At 34.4% G+C, this 22,786-nt stretch overlaps 2 protein-coding genes across 2 annotated transcripts; one reads left to right on the plus strand and one right to left on the minus strand.

Annotated features, from left to right (window-relative positions):
• Positions 1-9,906: 9,906 nt before the first annotated feature.
• LOC149936058 (uncharacterized) lies at positions 9,907-11,681 on the minus strand. Its single transcript, XM_090181409.1, has 3 exons — positions 11,483-11,681; positions 11,046-11,418; positions 9,907-10,113 (listed from the first exon to the last, which is right to left on the minus strand). Exons 1-3 carry the CDS (start codon positions 11,639-11,641, stop codon positions 10,016-10,018), a joined length of 630 nt encoding a protein of 209 aa, XP_090037535.1. The 5' UTR covers positions 11,642-11,681; the 3' UTR covers positions 9,907-10,015.
• A 6,378-nt stretch (positions 11,682-18,059) lies between these two features.
• On the plus strand, positions 18,060-21,597 carry LOC149936059 (uncharacterized). The gene is made up of 7 exons (XM_090153268.1): positions 18,060-18,142; positions 18,203-18,369; positions 19,632-19,734; positions 19,807-19,903; positions 20,177-20,315; positions 20,605-20,779; positions 21,350-21,597. Exons 2-7 carry the CDS (start codon positions 18,221-18,223, stop codon positions 21,539-21,541), a joined length of 855 nt encoding a protein of 284 aa, XP_090009394.1. The 5' UTR covers positions 18,060-18,142; positions 18,203-18,220; the 3' UTR covers positions 21,542-21,597.
• The last annotated feature ends 1,189 nt before the right edge of the window (positions 21,598-22,786 follow it).

The following is a 22,786-nucleotide window of genomic DNA, read 5'->3' on the forward strand; positions in this document are numbered from 1 at the left end:
TTAAAGTACAAATGCATAATTTAGTGAAGCAATTCTTATTTAAATACTTTTATTTAATTAATTTGTGTATCTGAAATTTATTAATTGAAAAATAAGTGGGTTTTACTATTTATCACGGTTTTATATATATATATATATATATATATATATATATATATATATATATATATATATATATATATATATATATATATTGGAATTGTTACAAAAGGTTCTTTTAAACGTAACTTAGTACATTAATTTATTTTGGAAGTTCAAAACGTATTAAGAGCCCTTCAGAGTACTATAAAAGGATTTCATTTACAAACTAAATTAATATTTTCTTCAAACTTTCAATTCGTTATAATTTGAATTTAAATGAAAACATCATGGATTATAGGTGCGTAATCTACTATTAGACCGAACTAATTAAAAAAAATACTTAAAGTAAGTGGTTTTACTGATAAACTCTAAAGGAATTTTGGAATTTTCTAGAATAGCAAAGTAAAACTAAAACGTAAACCAAGTTTAAAACGAAACTAATAACTGGGAGAAAGGTTGAAGTAAGTAATTTTTTTTGATTTTTCGTTTTTTAATTTTTGAGTTCCCTATATTATTATAAACTAAATTAAATATAATTTTTGAAAATTTGTGATAAAAGATCTGCTCCTTCGTGTTTTACATATATTTAAAAACTCGAGATTTTAATGAATTGTTTTCAAAGCATGAAAAATATAGCAGATCCTTTGATTTTAATTGTAGTTAGTAGTTACTTAAAAAAAAGTCGCTAGCTGACTTGGAGCTGGTGTAGTAAAATTTTAAAAATGTGTATTTTAAATTTTGTTTGTAAAAGTTTTTTTTGAAAAGGTTTAGTATTATAGTTTAAATTTATTAAATAAAATAAAATATAAATTATACATTTGGTTTAGTATTTTACTATTGCAAGTAAAATTAATAGTAATTTCAATTACTTTTTTAGTTTCTTTTTGACAAATATACAAACTATTTAGTTATTTCAAAAACAAATACGTTGAATTATTTGGTATTCGAAATACTATTGGTTAGTTTTTATATCTTTAATTTTATTTTTCAGAACAATTTCTCTTTGTCTAGCTTCTTCTAACTTTAATTTAGATGGCCTTAAAGCCAAGTATTTAACAAATTTTGTAACCAAGTAGATGGAGCTTTAAACAATTTTTCATTCATGTAGTCAAGGAAATGTTCAAATATACGTGTATTTGGTCATTTTGATGGTTACAAAATTTGTTAAATACTTGGCTTTAAGGCCATCTAAATTAAAGTTAGAAGAAGCTAGACAAAGAGAAATTGTTCTGAAAAATAAAATTAAAGATATAAAAACTAACCAATAGTATTTCGAATACCAAATAATTCGACGTATTTGTTTTTGAAATAACTAAATAGTTTGTATATTTGTCAAAAAAAACTAAAAAAGTAATTGAAATTACTATTAATTTTACTTGCAATAGTAAAATACTAAACCAAATGTATAATTTATATTTTATTTTATTTAATAAATTTAAACTATAATACTAAACTTTTTCAAAAAAAACTTTTACAAACAAAATTTAAAATACACATTTTTAAAATTTTACTACACCAGCTCCAAGTCAGCTAGCGACTTTTTTTTAAGTAACTACTAACTACAATTAAAATCAAAGGATCTGCTATATTTTTCATGCTTTGAAAACAATTCATTAAAATCTCGAGTTTTTAAATATATGTAAAACACGAAGGAGCAGATCTTTTATCACAAATTTTCAAAAATTATATTTAATTTAGTTTATAATAATATAGGGAACTCAAAAATTAAAAAACGAAAAATCAAAAAAAAATTACTTACTTCAACCTTTCTCCCAGTTATTAGTTTCGTTTTAAACTTGGTTTACGTTTTAGTTTTACTTTGCTATTCTAGAAAATTCCAAAATTCCTTTAGAGTTTATCAGTAAAACCACTTACTTTAAGTATTTTTTTTAATTAGTTCGGTCTAATAGTAGATTACGCACCTATAATCCATGATGTTTTCATTTAAATTCAAATTATAACGAATTGAAAGTTTGAAGAAAATATTAATTTAGTTTGTAAATGAAATCCTTTTATAGTACTCTGAAGGGCTCTTAATACGTTTTGAACTTCCAAAATAAATTAATGTACTAAGTTACGTTTAAAAGAACCTTTTGTAACAATTCCAATATATATATATATATATATATATATATATATATATATATATATATATATATATATATATATATAAAACCGTGATAAATAGTAAAACCCACTTATTTTTCAATTAATAAATTTCAGATACACAAATTAATTAAATAAAAGTATTTAAATAAGAATTGCTTCACTAAATTATGCATTTGTACTTTAAATAATACCTGATTTTGAAATTATATTAGAATAATTATATTGTTAAACTTCTTTCATTTTTAAAAATGTAGTAAAAAATGAAAGATATTGTAATTAAAACATTTCTTAATTTCTTTATTACCTAAAAATATTTACAATATTTACAAATTTTTATATTGTTTAACTTCTTTCATTTTTAAAAATGTAATTGCTTGACTTAAATAAAGCGTGAAAATTATTAGTTTCAAATGATATTTACAAATCTTATCAACTCTAAAGTCCATTTTTCAGGTATTAGTAAGTATTTCATACAAACTAACTTCTAAAATATGGATTTAGTTCGTAAATAAAATTCTTTTAAATTACTTTGAAGGACTCTTTATACGTTTTGAACTTGAATAATATTAAAAACAATAATCTAAGATACCCTTTAAAGTTAAATTCCTTTAGTTTATCAGTAAAACCACATACTTTAAGTATTTTTTAATCCGTTCGGTCTAATAGTAGATTACGCACCTATAATCCATGATGTTTTCATTTAAATTCAAATTATAACGAATTGAAAGTTTGAAGAAAATATTAATTTAGTTTGTAAATGAAATCCTTTTATAGTACTCTGAAGGGCTCTTAATACGTTTTGAACTTCCAAAATAAATTAATGTACTAAGTTACGTTTAAAAGAACCTTTTGTAACAATTCCAATATATATATATATATATATAAAAAACCGTGATAAATAGTAAAACCCACTTATTTTTCAATAAATACATTTCAGATAAACAAATTAATTAAATAAAAGTATTTAAATAAGAATTGCTTCACTAAATTATGCATTTGTACTTTAAATAATACCTGATTTTGAAATTATATTAGAATAATTATATTGTTAAACTTCTTTCATTTTTAAAAATGTAGTAGAAAATGAAAGATATTGTAATTAAAACATTTCTTAATTTCTTTATTACCTAAAAATATTTACAATATTTACAAATTTTTATATTGTTTAACTTCTTTCATTTTTAAAAATGTAATTGCTTGACTTAAATAAAGCGTGAAAATTATTAGTTTCAAATGATATTTACAAATCTTATCAACTCTAAAGTCCATTTTTCAGGTATTAGTAAGTATTTCATACAAACTAACTTCTAAAATATGGATTTAGTTCGTAAATAAAATTCTTTTAAATTACTTTGAAGGACTCTTTATACGTTTTGAACTTGAATAATATTAAAAACAATAATCTGAGATACCCTTTAAAGTTAAATTCCTTTAGTTTATCAGTAAAACCACATACTTTAAGTATTTTTTAATCCGTTCGGTCTAATAGTAGATTACGCACCTATAATCCATGATGTTTTCATTTAAATTCAAATTATAACGAATTGAAAGTTTGAAGAAAATATTAATTTAGTTTGTAAATGAAATCCTTTTATAGTACTCTGAAGGGCTCTTAATACGTTTTGAACTTCCAAAATAAATTAATGTACTAAGTTACGTTTAAAAGAACCTTTTGTAACAATTCCAATATATATATATATATATATAAAAAACCGTGATAAATAGTAAAACCCACTTATTTTTCAATAAATACATTTCAGATAAACAAATTAATTAAATAAAAGTATTTAAATAAGAATTGCTTCACTAAATTATGCATTTGTACTTTAAATAATACCTGATTTTGAAATTATATTAGAATAATTATATTGTTAAACTTCTTTCATTTTTAAAAATGTAGTAGAAAATGAAAGATATTTTAATTAAAACATTTCTTAATTTCTTTATTACCTAAAAATATTTACAATATTTACAAATTTTTATATTGTTTAACTTTTTTCATTTTAAAAAATGTAATTGCTTGACTTAAATAAAGCGTGAAAATTATTAGTTTCAAATGATATTTACAAATCTTATCAACTCTAAAGTCTGTTTGTTTTATTTAAAAAATAGGCTTGTTCACTTTCGATTATTTAAACATTTAACAATTTTTATTTAACTATTGGTTATTTAAATAAATACCACTTTTATTCAAATAAATGCTTGGTTGGGTAAAAAACACAATTAAATAAGTTAAAATGATATTCTTTTTACCAACGTTTTTTAAATAAATCGGAAAATTTGTGGATAAAAATTAATCGACTGCCGAACACTAGAAGCAATTCTAATTTAAATGCGTATATTTAAATAGGAAAAAATGAACGATTCGATCGGAGGCATATCATTAATTTAACGTATTGAACGTAGAGTAAGAGGCTTTTGTAGTAATTACTACCTATATTTGCATTTCAGAAATCTATTTTAACATATTGAACGCCAAGAAAAGAGGCATTTGTAGTATTTACTACCTATATTTGCATTTCAGAAATCTATTTTAACATATTGAACGCCAAGAAAAGAGGCTTTTGTAGTATTTACTACCTATATTTACATATTGGAATGTAATTTAACGTATTGAAGGTAGAGTATAGAGATTTTGTAGTATTTACTACCTACATTTGCATTTCAGAAATCTTTTTTAACATATTGAACGCCAAGAAAAGAGGCTTTTGTAGTATTTTTCCTCCTACATTTACATATTGGAATGTAATTTAACGTATTGAAGGTAAAGTATAGAGATTTTGTAGTATTTTACTACCTATATTGGCATTTCGGAAGTATATTTTAACGTGTTGAATGTAGAGTATAGAGAGTGTTGTAGTATTTTTCTTCCTACGTGCCTACACCGGAAACGTCTCTGTGTTATTCGCTTTAGTAATCAAGCCGACTCTGAACATATGTTTTACTCTTTATTCTACGAGGTTTAAACATACACCATTTCAGTACATTCTTAACTTATTCCATACGCTATTTAAAACACATGCGATAAAGATAACGAGGAAACAAGTTAACTCTGAACATATATGTTATGCTCTATACGTGAAGGATGTTGTAAGCTTAAATTCATAATGGTTAATGTGTAGTATTTTTCTACCTTTTTACATTTTATAGTATTTCTTTATCTATATTTGTGTATCGGAAATGTATTTTAACGTATCGAACGTAGAGTAAATTTTTTTTATATTTTCTTTATATATTTGCGTATCAGAGTTGTGTGTTGTCGTATTAAAAGAAGAAAAAGGAACTTTTCATAGTGTTATTCTACCTATTTACATATCGGAAATGTATTTATATTTTACCGTATTTAAAATATAGGTAATTGTTTTTATTGGCTTGACTTAAATAAAGCGTGAAAGTTATTAGTTTCAAAATGATATTTACAAATCTTATCCACACAAATTTAATTTAATTTTAATTTTAGTGTTTTATAGTATCTTTCTGACTATATTTGTGTATAAGAATTATATTTTACCGTATTTAAATAGTAATAAAAGTGAATTGAAAGTTTGAAGAAAATATGAATTAAGTTCGTAAATAAAATCCTTTTATAGTACTTTGAAGGACTCTTAATACGTTTTCAACTTGAATAAAATTAAAAACAATAATCTAAGATACCTTTAAAGTTAAATTCCTTTAGAGTTTATCAGTAAAACCACTTTAAGTATTTTTTCAATCCTTATACCTATATTTACATATTGGAATTGTTACAAAGGGTTCTTTTAAACGTAACTTAGTACACTAATTAAGTATTTTTAATTTACCGTAATTAAAATATAGGTAAGTGGTTTTTATCTTATTTTATACCTACGGAAGGGATAAATAAATTATAGCAATAAATTTTTGGAGATGGGTGGAAGAAAAAAAAAGGCTCTTCGTTTTTCCAACTGCTTTTCTGATGTACCCAAAAATGGACCAAAATAGACCAAAAGTACCCTTAAAACGACCAAAGTCACCATTTTCGGCCCTATGTACCCCATTTCGGACCAAAAGTACCCCAAACTGGACCTATTAGCTTTATTGTAATGTTAAACTCCCATAGAGATTCCCCTAAAAGAAAAAAACTTGCGGTCCAATTTTGGGTACATGAATTATTTCGGAGAGGGAATCCATGTTTTAAATTCAAATTAACCGCGCGCCCGGGCAATCCGCGCCTCCCAGGTTATCCGCGCACGCGCGCGCTATCTTCCTGCCTAGGTTATTAATCATACAACTTACATAATTTCCACTTATTTCGTACGATAAAACGCGATCAAGATATTCGTTTTAAGAAATACTCGTGAGATTGGTTCAAGTGTCAAGCGTACTACAATGATATTAAAATGAAGTTTAAAAATATTTCCATTCTACTTTAACAACGAATATTCCATGACGTCAAAACACTTCAATTCAAATTAACCGCGCCTCCCGGGGAATCTGCGCACGCGTCGCCTAGGTTATCTATTTTTACATCATTTCAACTTATTCCGTACGATAAAACTTGATAAGATATACGTTCAAGTATCTTTCGAGATAAGCGTAGATAAATGAACAAGTTGGCCTGGACACAATATGTTGATATACGGGAAAACAAATCGTCGCGAGAAATACCCTAAATACATTGACTTTTCGACGATTTTACCCCCATTTCATCCCTTAAATCCCGGATTTCGATCCCGAACCCAAACCCGAACCCGGGATCGATGCCACACCCTCACTTTCCTTCTACTAGAGTGAAAGCTAGTTAAGTTCATAAGAACCACCTGTGGACTGCATTGCAAAGAATGATCAATTTGGTCCAAGATTCGCGTCTTTATGTTTGCTCGAATACCTATTGTTTCCAAGTTTTTTGCAAGTTTTTTAATTTTTTTCAAATTTGTTTAGGGCTTATCTTTTTGGTCCCTATTCGCGTGTTTTATCCTTCAGTAAAAACTAGTATAAAACTCCATTCTGTGACACAACAAAAAAGCTCACATCAATTGTTTTACGCTGGATTAAAAATTTATAACCAAATCTAAAAAAATATAAATGATCTTAAAAATATATTGTCTGTTAAAAAGGCCCTTAAAAAAGCAATGTATGAATTAAAAAACTTAAAGAAAAATATACATATTATCATTTCCGAAACTTCAACACTTGAATTAAATTATCCTTGTTAAAATTTAATTTTTCATTTCTATTGCGTGTATAATTTATTTTATATTTTGTGTTTATTTCCTATATGCCGTTCAGACGATAATAAACGCCGAGCTGAAACTTGATTCCCATTCGATATACCGCTAACGTTCAACTTTACGCTGCTAATTTTCCGTCGAGTGTGAAACCAGCTTTAATCATAAACTGTGACTGCGGGCGGATTAAAAGTGGTAGGCCAGGTAGACTTCCTTGGAAATTAATGGATCAAGGGTGTTTGAAAAATTTTAAACACACCCAGTCCATTTGGGCTTTGGGTGTATTATTTTCACCTAGTGCGTAGCCGCCTACGCCGCCGTATTGTGCTTTAAGTTTTTTTTCACTTGGCGTAAATCGCAACGTAATTGCCACAATGCCAGACGTTATGCGACAACCGAAAAAAGTTACGCCAGGCAGAAATTCAGTTGAGTGGGGCCCTAACTATCCCAATTTATATATACCTCTTTTCCCCTTTCATATTTGTATCTCCAAATTGGAATTATAAATCAGGTTTTTAGCAAATTCTCAGCTGTCCACACCCACTATTGTCATATTTGAATTGAGACACACGCACCTTCTATCTCTAAATATTTTATCTCCAACCTTGAAAGGGGCAACGTAGTGTTTTGCAATCAACGACGCTGTGGTCTGGTAGTGTTGTATTTAACATACATGCATGTTTATTGCAAAATTACAGATAGAAAGGAAATTCTACATCAATCTATAGGTAATATCAATTTGTGCACTTGTTTGGTATTTGCCCGATTAATGATTTTATCGATTTTCTTAACACATTGGGGAATTCTGTGTACTCATTTGTCCGTGACCTCTTGTTTTCTTTATCGGCCGATAAGAGTTTTTGGGGTAGGATATTCCTTTTCGTAGTTGATGATTTAAGTTTACTGGGTATTTTTGATTCCTTGCTAGCTTATATCTATATCCTTTTTTATTTCGTGTAGTTAATAGTTTTCATGGCTATGGTATTCTCCGCAAAAGGAAATTTCTGACGCTTGTGTTTAAATTAATAATGCGCCAATCTTTTTAATTTCTTTCGAGTTTTGAACCTTAAGAAATTTTATTTATTTCTGTAATTCGAACACCGTATCAACTTACAATAAAATTGACGTCATAGCTTTATCTACAATTCTTTCTTTATCTACCTTAAAATACTCAATTAGGTTTTCGATTACATTCCAATATTGTTTGTTTCTACTTTAGCGACCTTTGGGGCTTTCAACCATGGAGAAAAAGTAAGGAGTCGTCATGTAAAAACGTTTTATAATGAGGGTTTACAATAAAGAAGGTAAACGTAGGGTCTTTATTTCGCGCGTGAAGCAGCGTGATGGCGTCAAAGAGAAAGCAGAAATCGAAGAATATGTGACTTTGACACAACAAGAACAACTTTTTGTCAGCCCCATTCTCCCGTTTCCCCTTATAACACGACTCCTTACCTTTTCTCCATATTTTAATGTTTTTAGAGATTTACTTATCGTGTTATTGTAAGCAGTTCAATCTCTTCTCTAGTTGAGGAGACTTTTTTTCAATTCCGGTGGTAGAACCAAATTATGTAAAAACTGCGTAACAATTTCCTCTAGCGAACATAGTGGTGGCTGGTTCTAGGAAATCATCATGGCCTTTGACATTCGTAGGGTATGCCTATATAATTGCCTTGTTATTTCTATAATACTAAGAAGATAGGTGCTCAATCCTGCAGGGTTCGATATTTTAGCTCCTTTTTAGTTTAGAAGTATGTTTTTGGTTCATATATTTCTAATTAGGTTCGCCAAAGATGTGGATGACTTAATGGCTTACTTCAATTTGTTATAATTTGCTAAATTTGGTCCAATTTACCTAAATGATCACTGGTAAAAATCCATCCACGACACATATAAAATTAAGATGATACTAATAATAATAATAATCAGCTAGGCTAATACCCAAGGCACCACCTTAGGCCCAAGTCATCTAGCGACTTATAATGCCTTTAAATAGGTAGGAGGGTGCTGGCAAGCCCTTCATGCCACGCGAGCCAACAGCTCCCTACACTAACTATTACCGTTAACCTCTACAAGTCTACTTTAATCTATTATCGCCTAAATTCCATACAAAATGTACGGACGAGAAATCTCCAGTGAATTACATTAAAAAAGCACAGACCACGTAATATAATAAAGTTAACAAACTAAAACCTTACCTTTTTTCAAATGTTTTTAGTCAATTCGGTGCCCTTAAACCTATCTATAACTATCTAAAACCTATAACTTTGTCCCCAATGGCAAAATCCAATATCCCTTAACCCATTTTTCTCGAAATTATTTTTACTTTATATTTTATGTTTATAGTTTTCCCTGAAAAAATTAAGTCGCCTTTAGCTTCGGGGTCCTTGCTTTTTATGTATGAAATAAATAAATATATGACCGTCCATGTTTTCGTGTAATGCATTTAAGATTTTAAAGTAGTCCATTACTAGCGAATAATTTGGCGGTTGATTTTTGGTATTTGGATGTAATGGTAAAAAATAGAATCGTGTTTTCATTTCCAAAATAGATGGAGTATTTTAATAATTGGATTCAGTAATTGGAAGCAGTTTTTTTTATTTAGCAATGCCTACTTTGCGTCTACCTGAATATTATGTAAGTCATTGTTTGATGGCAATGTCGGAGCATCCGCGGAAAGTCTCCTGAGGGCCGCATCCGGTCTTGAATGATCCGTCTTCGCATTTCCCCCATCGATTACCTACAAATCGAGAGAGAGAGAGAGAGAGACGAATACATATTTATTATACCTTTATCAAAATCAAATTTTAACGGAACATGTGGTGCCACCTGAGTATCGGTCTCGACAAAAGTATTCTCTATATGTATAAGTATCTCCTAGCTGGGTCTATAATTCATCGATCCAAAAAGTCACTAGGCGTTCATTCGGAACTACTGCTACCATCTAACGGGCCCAATTTGCATTACCTTCGATTAATATTACTATTACGTTTAATCACTTCTGAACTAGTTTAAAACTCAAGTTTCTTAATTAATTGTGACAAAAAAATTATATTTAAAATTGTTACCCTATTATTTAATCTAACGCTCAATGAATTTATTATATTGATATGATTTTGAAACCATTTTTTAGCGAAATCAGTAGATAAATAAATAATTACGAGCTTTAGTTTAAAAAGCGTTCAGGACAAGGCAACTCAAACCCTAGGGCCTGGAAAGGGCTGCCCCTACACCCTGGAAACCTTTTTTCGATAGCTGACAATGGCCAAGATTTCATATTTGCTTTACATCTAGAAATTCTTAGATGGATTTAAGGTGATAAGTAAATTTCAAGAATATTTTGTTACAAAACTAATATTTATTAAAAACAGAATTTTAAAAGTTGTTCTAGTTTCTCACTGGGTTTAAATAATTCGTTCATTTAGCGTTTAACTCGTCAATTTTTAGTTTTATGCTGACCAAAGGTTGAAGGGGCAAGTACATAGATGGTCGTCAGTAAAATATTGGTAGAAAAATTGAGCCCTTCCCTCTTCCTGACCAATTTATTTATGAAATAATGTAACATAAGTCCCACAATTATTCGTTATTAGGAATGGCTTCATTCCCCTAAAGGCATAGATTATTCGTGGGCCTATATCATAGCACCCAAATTAATAGAAACAATCAAGTTACCAGTTCTGTAATCCCATTGAATAACGCATCTTTCGCAAGTTAGTCCAGCGGGCAACTTCAATTCTATGTTGTATGGCTTCTTTGCAGTTGGATAAAACTTGTCACCGCTGCCGTCAGCCATCTGGAGGACATTTTTATCCAAACAGTCCTGGTCGGTTTTCTTTCCATCGTCGGTGGAGCACAGTCTGAAGACGAAGTAACCTCTATGTGGCGCTGTCAAGTCCACGGTCGCCGTCATTACTTGGCCGGGCTTGTAGGTCCTGGTTATGATCTTGTTTCCGTACTTGCCTCCGTCTTCGTTAGCCCTAGGCTCTGGAGCGTCCCACGGATCGCCGCAAATACCGCATTTACCACCGTTGGTTCCCCATTGACGCTGTTAATTTCCAACACTAATAGGTTATGACCAAGGTGAAATGTTTATGCATGTTTCAACTTACGCCACTTCCACCGCAAAAAAGTTCGTTGTCATTGTAGTTTGGAGGTGTTTTGAATCCAAACCTCCACATCGATGACCTGGAAGGTGGTTCGATCAATCTGCCATGGCCAAGTACACCAACTACTGTCGCGGCTAAAAGAACCAAAGCGGATTTTATCATTTTTTTAAGAAACCTCACCGACAGTTAAAAATGATGTGAAGTTATTTAATTTTACTTGTAATTATATAGCTTTCGTTGCATTATCAATGGAAGGTCATCATTCGTATCCGTGTGATTTCAACCATCTGCATTCAGAGATGGCCCGGAATTGATACGCCGCAGATAATCTCGTAACCCGCACAGGTTTTCATCTTTTTATTTCAAGTTTTCTTCCGAAATAGGAATTACGCTTTATCATAAGCCAATCTCAAGATCCCCCTCAGTAAAGGTTATTATAATTAGTTTCCAATAATAAATTCGTTTGTTGACGATTTTTAAAATGGTTGTTATGTGCGAATTCATCCTCCTTTTCTTTAATTAAAGAATTAAATAAGATAAGTTTGACAACACAGGGAGGTTTTCACACTAGAGGCAAACCATGGTTTCCATTTTTGAGGACCATTGTCATTTTTGTACCGTTAAGTTCGAGGTTAATTGGACAATGTAAAAATTATTTATTCTCTTAGTATGTGGGGAATTAATGATGTATTAACCGGAATACAGCACTATTTGAAATGTTAAACATTGTAAATGCTGAAATACGAAATAATATCGTTCAAACGTATCATTATTATGTTATGGAGAAAAGGAAAGCTGGTTGCTTGTGATAATGAAAATCGTCAGTTCAATTTAAGATAAAAATCTTAACAGCCTCACGATTCCAAAATCAAAGTAGCAACACTCTTCCCAAATTGAAATAAACCACGACACTCTTAAAATACACGAGTCTTTAAAACGTTTATCTACAAATCCCCAATTATTGAAACTAAATGTCGAGCCAAAGCCATTTTTTTAATAGAACTTATCACAAGTGTTGGTAGTACCGACTGCCGAGATTTTACCTCCGAAAACTGAAATTGAAAAATCATAAGCATCATATTTGCTAATTGTCAAACGTATTGTTAAGGATCATTCATATCACCATGGGTCAATCGATTTTTTTTTAATTTTTAACTCGGATAGATTTGTCTAAGACACGGAGATACCCAAGTTTTATTCATTTCAAAACTGAAGACTTTGATACTGATTTAAAAGCTGAACTTCTAAACTCAAAGACAAAAAAGTACCTGAAGAAGAATTCAGTTCCTTCCTTAATGCTAGATTATAGCAATAGTTCCTACCTCAAAGAAAACTGTGATGACAACTTAAGCACTTTAACACCTGTCAAATGTACATCTTCCTAAAACAGAGAAATAATAGTTCCGATCCAAAAGTAAACTGTGATAAAAAATTTAACATTTTGACACCTGTCAAATGAAGATCGTTTAGTAACAGAGAAAACCTAGTTAAGAAAACTATCAATTCTCCGTTAACTACTCCTGAAAGTTCTTTCATGTCCAGTTTATCTGACTGTCATTTTCAAAGTACACCAAAAATTAATAAGGAAAGTGTAATAATGCCAAATCCCCATGAAAGCATTTTGAATAATAAACCAAAAACATACTCCCCTTTAAGTAAAAAGCTGAAGTCAAGAATTATGATATACGAAACTCCAAAAATGTGTTCACCTTTAAAGAAGCCACCAAAACAAAATAGCTTATCAAATAGCTGAAGAAGTTACAAATATTTAAATGTGGAATCTCATATTGAGCCTGAAGATTCCGGTATTAACTGCAACTATGAATGTGAAGGCTTAAACTCCTCAAATCGGCCATCTCGTACTTTCTGTTCTACGTTTAAACCTAGAGAGATTAAATGTCAGTGCAATTTTAAAGAAATTTTGGCCAAAAATAAGAAACTCCTCTTAACACGTAAAGCAAATTCTGGTTATCGTGCAATAATTAAAATCAAGTTATTAAATCATGTGGAGGAACTTATCCACATAGCAATGGCCGTCAAGGTTGTCCGGCTTTTAACAAAAAGTGTCACTCCTGTGTGAAAATAGGTCACTTTTCGCACTGTTGACGGTCGCAACCATCTTCATCCAAACAAAACGCTAAAATTCCAGCGACACCTGCCACGAGGGGTAATCAGTCCCGTCGCACTTTGAAAGGTAACCAACATCTGAACCTCGTTGAAACCATCCACACCACAGCACATACCGAAGATACTACCCCGACTCCTACCTTCCACGTCACCGAACCAGAGTACTCTGACTCCGATGGCTCCATTTTTACTGTTACGATTCCATCTTTCAATCATGTACCTTCCTTTGAGCAACCTCAAGTGACTATACCAATCGGCAACACCCAGATACAATGGTTTATTGATACAGGCGCCACTGTCAATATGATTGATCAAACCACCTATCACACTTTGGATCCGCTACCCAGGCTTCAACACTCTTACACAAAAGTCTTTGCTTACGGCTCTGACAAGGCTCTGCCTATCATTGCCTCTTTTCAAACACGTCTTACCCGCAACCCACACACCATTGACACCTCAATCATCGTTGTTAAGGGGGAAGGAAGCCATACCAAACCAATTCTCGGTTTTCGATCCAGTCTTAATTTGGGTTTAGTAATACTTGGAAACATCAACAGTATCATGAACTCCACCAAGTTTATATTGGCCAAATATCCAGAGCTATTTAAGGGTATAGGACATCTCAAGGGCAAAACATTTACCTTAAATATTAATCCGCTCATCACACCAATCGCCCAGCCTGCTCGTCGAGTACCCTTTCACCTCAGAGGAAAGCTAGATAAAGAACTAGAAAATTTGGAAAATATGGGCATCATCGAAAAAGCAACCGGGGCTACACCTTGGATCTCACCTCTAGTATTGGTACCAAAGCCTAAGGAACCGAATAGTATCAGAATCTGCGTAGACATGCGTGCCGGAAACACTGCAGTTATTAGGGAGAGACACCCTACTCCGACTATAGATGATATCGTAGCGACACTTAGTGGCTGTAAAGTGTTTTCCAAGCTTGATCTTCGCAGCGGCTACCACCAACTAGAGTTAGAACAATCATCGCGTTTTATCACCACATTTGCATCCCACAAAGGGTTATACCGGTACCAACGGCTGAATTTCGGCATCTCATCGGCTGCAGAAGTCTTTCAAAATGCAATCCGCGAAGTAATCAGTGGTATACCACACACTTTGAATATGACGGATGACATCATACTTGGGGGCGTTGACCAAACTGATCATGATTCCACTCTAGAAAAAGTTCTTCAAGCTCTATCGCGAAATGGGCTTACCCTACACACGGATAAATGCGATTTCAACAAAAGTTCCTTATCCTTCTTTGGAATGATCATCAGTGATCACGGATTGACCTTGGACCCGGCTAAAGTATCGGCACTTAAGAACGCCGCACCCCCCAAATCAGCTAAAGAAATAAGAAGTTTTTTGGGTATGGTAACATTCTGCTCACGTTTCCTTCCACATTACTCTACAATCGCCGAACCACTTCGCCAGCTTACCAAAACAGGGGCCGTCTTTGAATGGGGAAAGGACCAAGTTACCGCTTTTGAGAAAATCAAAGCAGAATTAACTTCAGACAGATCCCTAGTTTTTTTCGATCCAAACAAAGCAACGGAAGTATATACCGACGCCAGTCCGGTTGGGTTGGGGGCAATTTTGGTACAAGTGGAGCACCACGGACAACGTAGAACTGTCGCCTACGCGAGTCACGCCCTAAATCAAACCGAGATGAAGTACTCACAAACCGAAAAGGATGCCTTAGGAGTTGTATGGTCTTGTGAAAAGTTCCATCTATATTTATATGGAAAGCAATTTACCATAATCACCGACCACAAACCTCTGGAGTTCGTATTTAATACCACTAATCCTCACTCACCAGCTCGGATCGAACGCTGGCGTTTGAGACTGCAAAGATATGACTACGTCACACGATATGAAAAGGGGATTAATAACCCAGCCGATTTCCTATCTCGCTCACCACAAACTAGTTCAGCACCATGTCGAGAATCAAATCTTGCAGACGTCTACGCTCTCCACGTTTTACAACGATTCATTCCAATAGCCATGACTCTCGCCCAAGTCGCTAAGGCCACCAGTGAAGATCACACCTTACAGCAAGTTATACGATTTTTGCAATTATCTGAATGGCGTTTACCCATTGACTTTTCCCCTCAAACTATCTGTCGCACAGATGTCGACACTATGGAAAATATCAAACAGGAACTCTCAGTAGTAAACGGCGTACACATGCGTGGTACAAGAGTCGTCCTACCATCATCACTTCGCCAAACCGCTATAGATCTGGCCCACGAAGGACACCAAGGTGCAACAAAAACTAAACAACTTTTGCGAAGAAAAGTTTGGTTTCCGAGAATGGATAGTTTAGTAGAGTCAAAAGTGAACAACTGTCTCGCTTGCCAAGCCAACAGTCAACCAAATGAACGAGACCCAATTACTCCATCTCCATTGCCCAACGGACCATGGCAATGTGTATCTATCGATTTCGTCGGTCCTGTTCCAAGTGGAGAAAATCTGCTTGTTCTGGTCGACGACTTCTCCAGATTTGCTATCGTCGAAATCGTACGATCAACTTCCGGTGATAGAGTTATACCCGTACTAAAACGATTGTTTTGCACATTTGGCATCCCGACCACTATTCGAAGTGATAATGGGCCACCTTTTAATGGCTTCGAATTTGCTAACTTTTCGAAAGAACTTGGATTTCACCACCGCCGCGTAACACCGCTGTGGCCTCAAGCTAATGGCCTCGTGGAACGCCTCAATCGCACTTTAAAGAAGTCTTTGCAAACAGCTTCCATCGAACAAACCAACTGGCGCGACTCGATTCATCAATTCCTATTGAATTATCGGTCTACACCACACTCATCTACTCGCCTCGCTCCAGCGACCATCCTTTTTGGTAGAGAAATACAGTGTAAATTACCTCAATTTCTCAAAGAAACAGATGCAAAGTCGAATTTCGCTAAGTTACGTCAAAATGACACCCAAGCTAAAGATCGTATGAAACATCATGCCGATCTCAAATACATCACCCAGCTAAACCTTTTACTACCGGTGATCGTGTCCTACTCAAAACTCAGAAGCAAAACAAACTTTCACCAACCTTCGCACCTGACGTTCTGGTTGTGACCAAAACCAAAGGATCGATGGTTACTGCCAGCAATATGCAACGAACTATTACTCGTAACCAAAGTTTGTTCAGACACTTTCAGGGCGACGCTACCCATCCAATCCGACAGCACGACAATTTCGCTGACGAGGATCCTGTTCCAATCCATCCTCCTGTTCGTCCGGTCCAGTTACACGGGGAGGAGGACGTAGCTAGAGAACCGCCAAACGACGCAGTTCCCGCACCACAGCAGGACATTGTAGTTGAACGCAGATACCCGCTTCGTGAAAATCGTCGTCCTCCACGATTTTTAATTGAGGAAATGTAGTCACTTAACAGAATACTTTAATCAACTAACTAAACAGTTTAACTCCAAAACCTACAACCTCCTCAACAAACACTAAGATAAAAGTCTATCTGTGATAATCATTAAATTCTGAATTGTGTAAATTCCAGTTTTGTAAAAAGGGGAGGATTGTAATATTGTCATATTTGAAAACCGCGCCTAGTCTACTACCGCCATCTAGCATGTGATAAGTTAACACAGTACAAATAGTAGAGGATCGAGACGGTATCTATGTAGCGCGTGTGTTATCATCGGGAATAATAAATGATGTTTATATTAGTAACCTAATGTCTTTTAATTATCATACCTGAAGGCATTACAATGGCATACATGCCAATTATAGAGAGATTAGTTATTTTAACATTTGACGAAGTGAAAGTTAAGTCACTGTTAGAATACAATGTAAATAATAACCAGGTCATAATGGTTCGAGCATTGTTTTCGAGTTGGAAGCAGCCAATTTACCTTGGATTTTCCAAATCCTGCCAATCCTGGAGAACTAATTTATTGCCTCGCTGATGCTCCTCATTTATTGAAACTGATTCGAAATTAGTTTCTTGATAATGGCTTTAATTATAATGGCAAACTGATAACAAAAGAACCAGACACTAGAGGGCTCTGTGCAGAGAAAACATCTTGATTACGCAATAATTATGAAAATCAGTTTAGTTGCAAACCTCGTTAATTGTCATACTTATTGTTATTATGTTACTTATGATATTACATATAAAATTTCATAGTAGACTTAAAATATATTTATACTTTACAAGCGCTACAAGTTATCGCGACGCCACTTATCCTTGGCGCATTTCCATAGACTAAGGATGGTCTTAACTTGGGTCAAACCGACATCGTCGGTGATAAAGCCTAACAATTCCTCAACATCTAAAAACAAGTTCGAAAAGCGTAGCTGAATTTATAAAAAGAACTATTAGCTCAAGCGTTGCTACTGATTCTAAAACTTATTTCTAGAAGGCTTCGATTGATAAAAATCGCTCACGCACTCACGAATCACGCGTCGCGAGATGCTATTTATTAAATTCAAAACGGACCAAAACTTCAGAAGCCTAAATTCAGCGCGCCAACCCTTTGTACGAAATATTTATTTTTGGTAAGACTGTAATAATGTAATCCTTCGACATAAGTTTAAACTAATTATTCTGAATATTAGTTAATAAAATCTGAGAAAATGCCCTCTTTCTTTGGCAAACGTAATAAGGAGTCGCACACAGGGCGGTCAAATTCGGAGGTGAGATCAACTTGTGAGTACTCGGAGGACAAGGATCGCCGGCAGCGGGAAGACAACGCTGTCGCTTCTAAGGCATATCTGCAATTCGAGTGAGCTCCAATTCGTCTCATTCTTACCATTTCGCTTCGATCGTTTTTCTCGCTAAAATCAATTTCTCAAACAAATCCCCTCTCCTCGCTGGCCCACTTCATTCCCCCTAATGGTACCCGCACCACCAATTTCGGTTTGGCTTGATCTATTTTTCAAATTTTCATCCCGTTCTCCACTTCCCACTAACCGCTACTACATGTACCTTCCTCGTTGTCCATTCCAAATCTATTTTCACGTTACCCTTACCCCTGACATAATTTTAATCAAAGTGGTAGCTTACCTAATTGCGGGTCATTTGTGACAATGATGTGGGGATTGTAAAATTGGAAAAAGATTTAGAACCGTAAGGTATCGTGAGCGGATTTTAAAGCGCTTTCAAGATGCAGAATATATTGTCGCGTTTCAAGTATGGCCAAATCTTGGCGTCAAATGGTAATAAGCGAGCGAGTTTATAGGTGATTTAATTTCCGGAAATATACTGCATGAAGTAGCTACCGGGAGGAGCTATTGCGATATTTTGGCATCCTTTTGAAGGATGGATAAATTAAAATATTTACTAATGCTATTAGGAAATATACTTAAACGATTTGTACCTTTAATTAGTTCAACACTAAATAAGTGTTATAACTATATAAAGAACAGAGAACCACTGATGTACAATTTAAATAAAGTTTTATTGTACATCAGTGGTTCTCTGTTCTTTATATAGTAGTTAAATACTGTTGATTTTAAAAGGGAAGTGAACTGTCCAATTACCTTCACCACTCTGTAGTTAACTGTAACTCGCACAGGTCAGGTCAATCCGGATCACGTTGCAAAACCATTTTAGTAGGTTGCAGGTTGGATAAATCATGTTATCGCAGATTTATGTCGTGGAAAGATGATACAAGTCGTTTTTTCTGCCGGAAAAGGATGGTAGGGAAACGATACGAGGCGTGGTTTTCCCGTGGATAACTGTGAGGTGGAAACGGTGCAGTCCCAACATTCACTGCTAATCATAATACTTTTTTATGAATGCTAAATGTTAGACTGCACCATTTTAAAGGTGCCATCCTACCTAAAATAGACTTGGTAATGTTAAATTGTTTCATTATTGTGACCTGCACTATAGCTGACTTAGAATTCCAAGTGAAACACAGATTAAAAGAAACGTGAAACTTTCCCCGCTTTGTTCCTCGGCAAAAGAGGATATGCTAATTAATTCTCCACTCAGTTCTCATTTCTGCCTTTTGCATCATTTCTCTTTCGGCTGGAAAAATAGTCCATCCAACCTTTTGCCCTTGCCATTCGGCGGGGATGAATCCAGCAGCGTGGCCGCCACCCTCACCATGAGAAACATCTCTTCGCATCTGGTGGCCTACAAGGTAAATTGCTTTACAGCTTACGTTCCCTCTGATTTTATTCACGGGTTTTTTTTCCATCAAATTATTTCGTAGTTCCGGACCAATTCGTACGAGTCCTATCGCGTACATCCTGCCCTCGGAGTCATCTCACCAAAGGACACTTTGGAGTGTAAAGTTCAACTCTTGGCCGGTACAATTTATTTCGTAGATTCCTCCGTAGGGTTTCCACAGCTCGGGAATGGTTAGGGAGGCGGAAAATACGCCGAAACAATTAGGGGTAATTCAGGCAATTTGAAAAACAAATATAAAAAGACAGGGACAAGTCATTAAAATGTTGAATTATAAGTAATTAACGAAATTGTAAATTTTCTAATAAACCCTGAAAAGGTGAGTGAGTTTGGATGTAATAGAGTTGGGGTAACTCCTGCTCCCAGATATTACTTACAAAAATACTATAAAAAAGGTCACCACCCGAACCCGGGTGATATATTGCAAATAAGGAGCGTGCTTTTGGATCAAAAGCAGAAGGTTCATGTTCATGACAAGGACCAAATTGAAGGCCATTTTAAATCGGCACCGACCAAGAAAATACGTACACAAGTGTAAGTTCATACTTCCTTTCAAATGCCACCGAATTTTCGCTTACTCTCGACTAAAAAGCGGATATTTTTTGGCCACCGGAACGTACAAATTCCCAGCTGGGAAATATCGCGATTTTTCGGATTTGTTATTCGATAAGTTTGTCCGCTGTGGGATTGAAGACGTTTCGACCATCCGACCAATTCACTATTAGATTTTCTCTAAAGACATATATAAAGAACAAGCTTTTAGCACCCGCAATGATTGAAATAGAAGTCCCCGCTGAATAGTCTTTTCCACGAACCGTTACAGGATCGCGCTGACGCAAGGACACGTGACCTCGGCTTCCACGAAACCTTCACCACCGGCCACAAGAAGAAGCGGAATGGGGTCATTTCTGAATTTACCAGTTTTATCGATACCGGCATTCAGACGCAATCCATCGACAAAGTCATTTGAGTCTCAACAGCAGCAGCCCCCCTTGGAGGTTTGTGTTTTATTCGTACAATTTTTCATTCAATTCAAAACAGTCTCGGATGGAACCGTCGCCAACAACCTCCAGCAAGAGAAGTATTCAGGCAGTTCTTAGTGCCCATATTTCATCGATGCCTGCACTCAGACGCTTTTCAGAGGAAGTTCGCGTTTTGAGGCCCGACAAGAGAGAGGGGAAGCCGGTACAAATGACTAGGACCCGTGCAACCTAGGGCCCCGTGTTTGATCAAACGATCTATACTTCAACCGGGTTTCTCTCCGAAAAAGTATAACTATCTCCAGTAGAAACGGCTCTCTTTGGGCCCGGAACTTATATTTTACCGAGGCCCGGGCCCGCTCTTGGCGGCCTTGCATGAGTGTTTTATTTTTACTCTCGCGGCTTTCGTCTTCAACTCTCTTCGATTGTGTTTCCTTTCTTTGTCTTGACAATTATTGTGATTTTGTTACGGATGTAAATCATTTTGCATGTTTCCCCTTGTTTGTCATATGATTTTTTTCTGCTTGAAAACCATTCGTTGTTTCTCTGTTTCGGTATTCTAACACGATCTTGTTTCAATTGGCTTAGACGAGTTTGGATGAAGGTCGTCTCTCCGGATCTAACAACCTCTGGCCGTCCTGGAGACACAAGGCTATTCTGAAATTGTTTATAATTCTGGTAGTACTTTCATTGATCATTTCCGCCGTGTATCTTTGGGAATTCAATCAGGAAAAGCCCAACATTTGCTGTCGTCGTAGATGCTCTTCTTACTGGCATTGATAAATAAATTCAAATTAATCTAGATCTAAAATTTAAAATGGTTTATTTTTGTAATGTAATAACCTTAACGTTTATAAATGACGTATTTATATGATTTATTACAAATATTGAATGAAATCTGTTGCTTTAATAGAAGTAACGGTTTATGGTATCAGCCGTAACAGCCTTTAAAACCGAATACAGCGTATCATTTAAACACTTTGAGCCTAGTTACCAACGCTGTCGAAACTATTTGGTTCCAGAAGGATGGTCGAGGAGAAAGAAACGTAGAAATAATACGTTAAATTTACCGTTTACCGCCAGAATGCGCTTATCTGATAAAACACTGGCTAGAGGGTGAAGTTATAATGTCTCCCATAATTTGTACTTTTTATTTATTGTTAATAAATAATTCAGTGACGTAGGAACGTTTGAGAAATTGGGAAGGACAAGTAGTTTAAACTAGGCGGTCTGGGAGGTAGTCCCCTGGCGATAAGAAAAGAAATGAAACCCAAAACGACCAGATTTAGTACTTTTGCATTTGAAAATTTTATTGAGCATAAAGTTTGGGGGCCAATTACATAAGTTGAATTGTTTGCGAGGGGCATTACCCCTGCCCCTCCGGTTACTACGCCCCTGAAATAGTTGTTTAGTTCAATCGGATTGCTTATTCAAAAATTGGTATAAATACTGAGTAAAACCCCAACAAATTGGCAACGGAGACAATGGACTTTGAAATGTAAAGTAAATTGAAGAAAAACATTCACAACATCGTTCCCGATAACTGAAAAAACATTGTTACACGGCACTCTCTGTCAAAAACAACGATCATCTAGAGCAGCGGTTCCCATTTTTTTTTGGTATGGAGCCCTAAATAATCGACCTACTTCTGGCGGAACACCAACTAATTTTTTTTTACTTATCTTATAAGACTCTTGACTCAAACAAAGATGGCCTAGCTGCAAATTTTTTCGGAACCCCTGTGACACCTTTTGGGAACCGCTGATCTAGAGCGACATAAAGGAAGGACACACGCTATGTAAACGTTAAACGCCAAAAAGGTATTCTAGTACAACAGTTACACCACTTCTTTTTTCATTGGTAGAACAGACGAATTAAAGAAATCCAGGGAAAAATAACAATAAACAACAAGACAGGGAGTAAACAATACTTAGCGTAACACAGAGAAAATTATCCACTGAATAAAAACATAGTGATACGAAGAGTAAACACGATGTACCGACAAATAGAGAAAAGTCGCCAACT

Source organism: Leiobunum rupestre, chromosome 7 (assembly GCF_980474605.1).
Source record: "Leiobunum rupestre chromosome 7, qqLeiRupe1.1.hap1, whole genome shotgun sequence".
In the NCBI taxonomy this organism is placed as follows: Eukaryota; Metazoa; Arthropoda; class Arachnida; order Opiliones; family Sclerosomatidae; genus Leiobunum; species Leiobunum rupestre.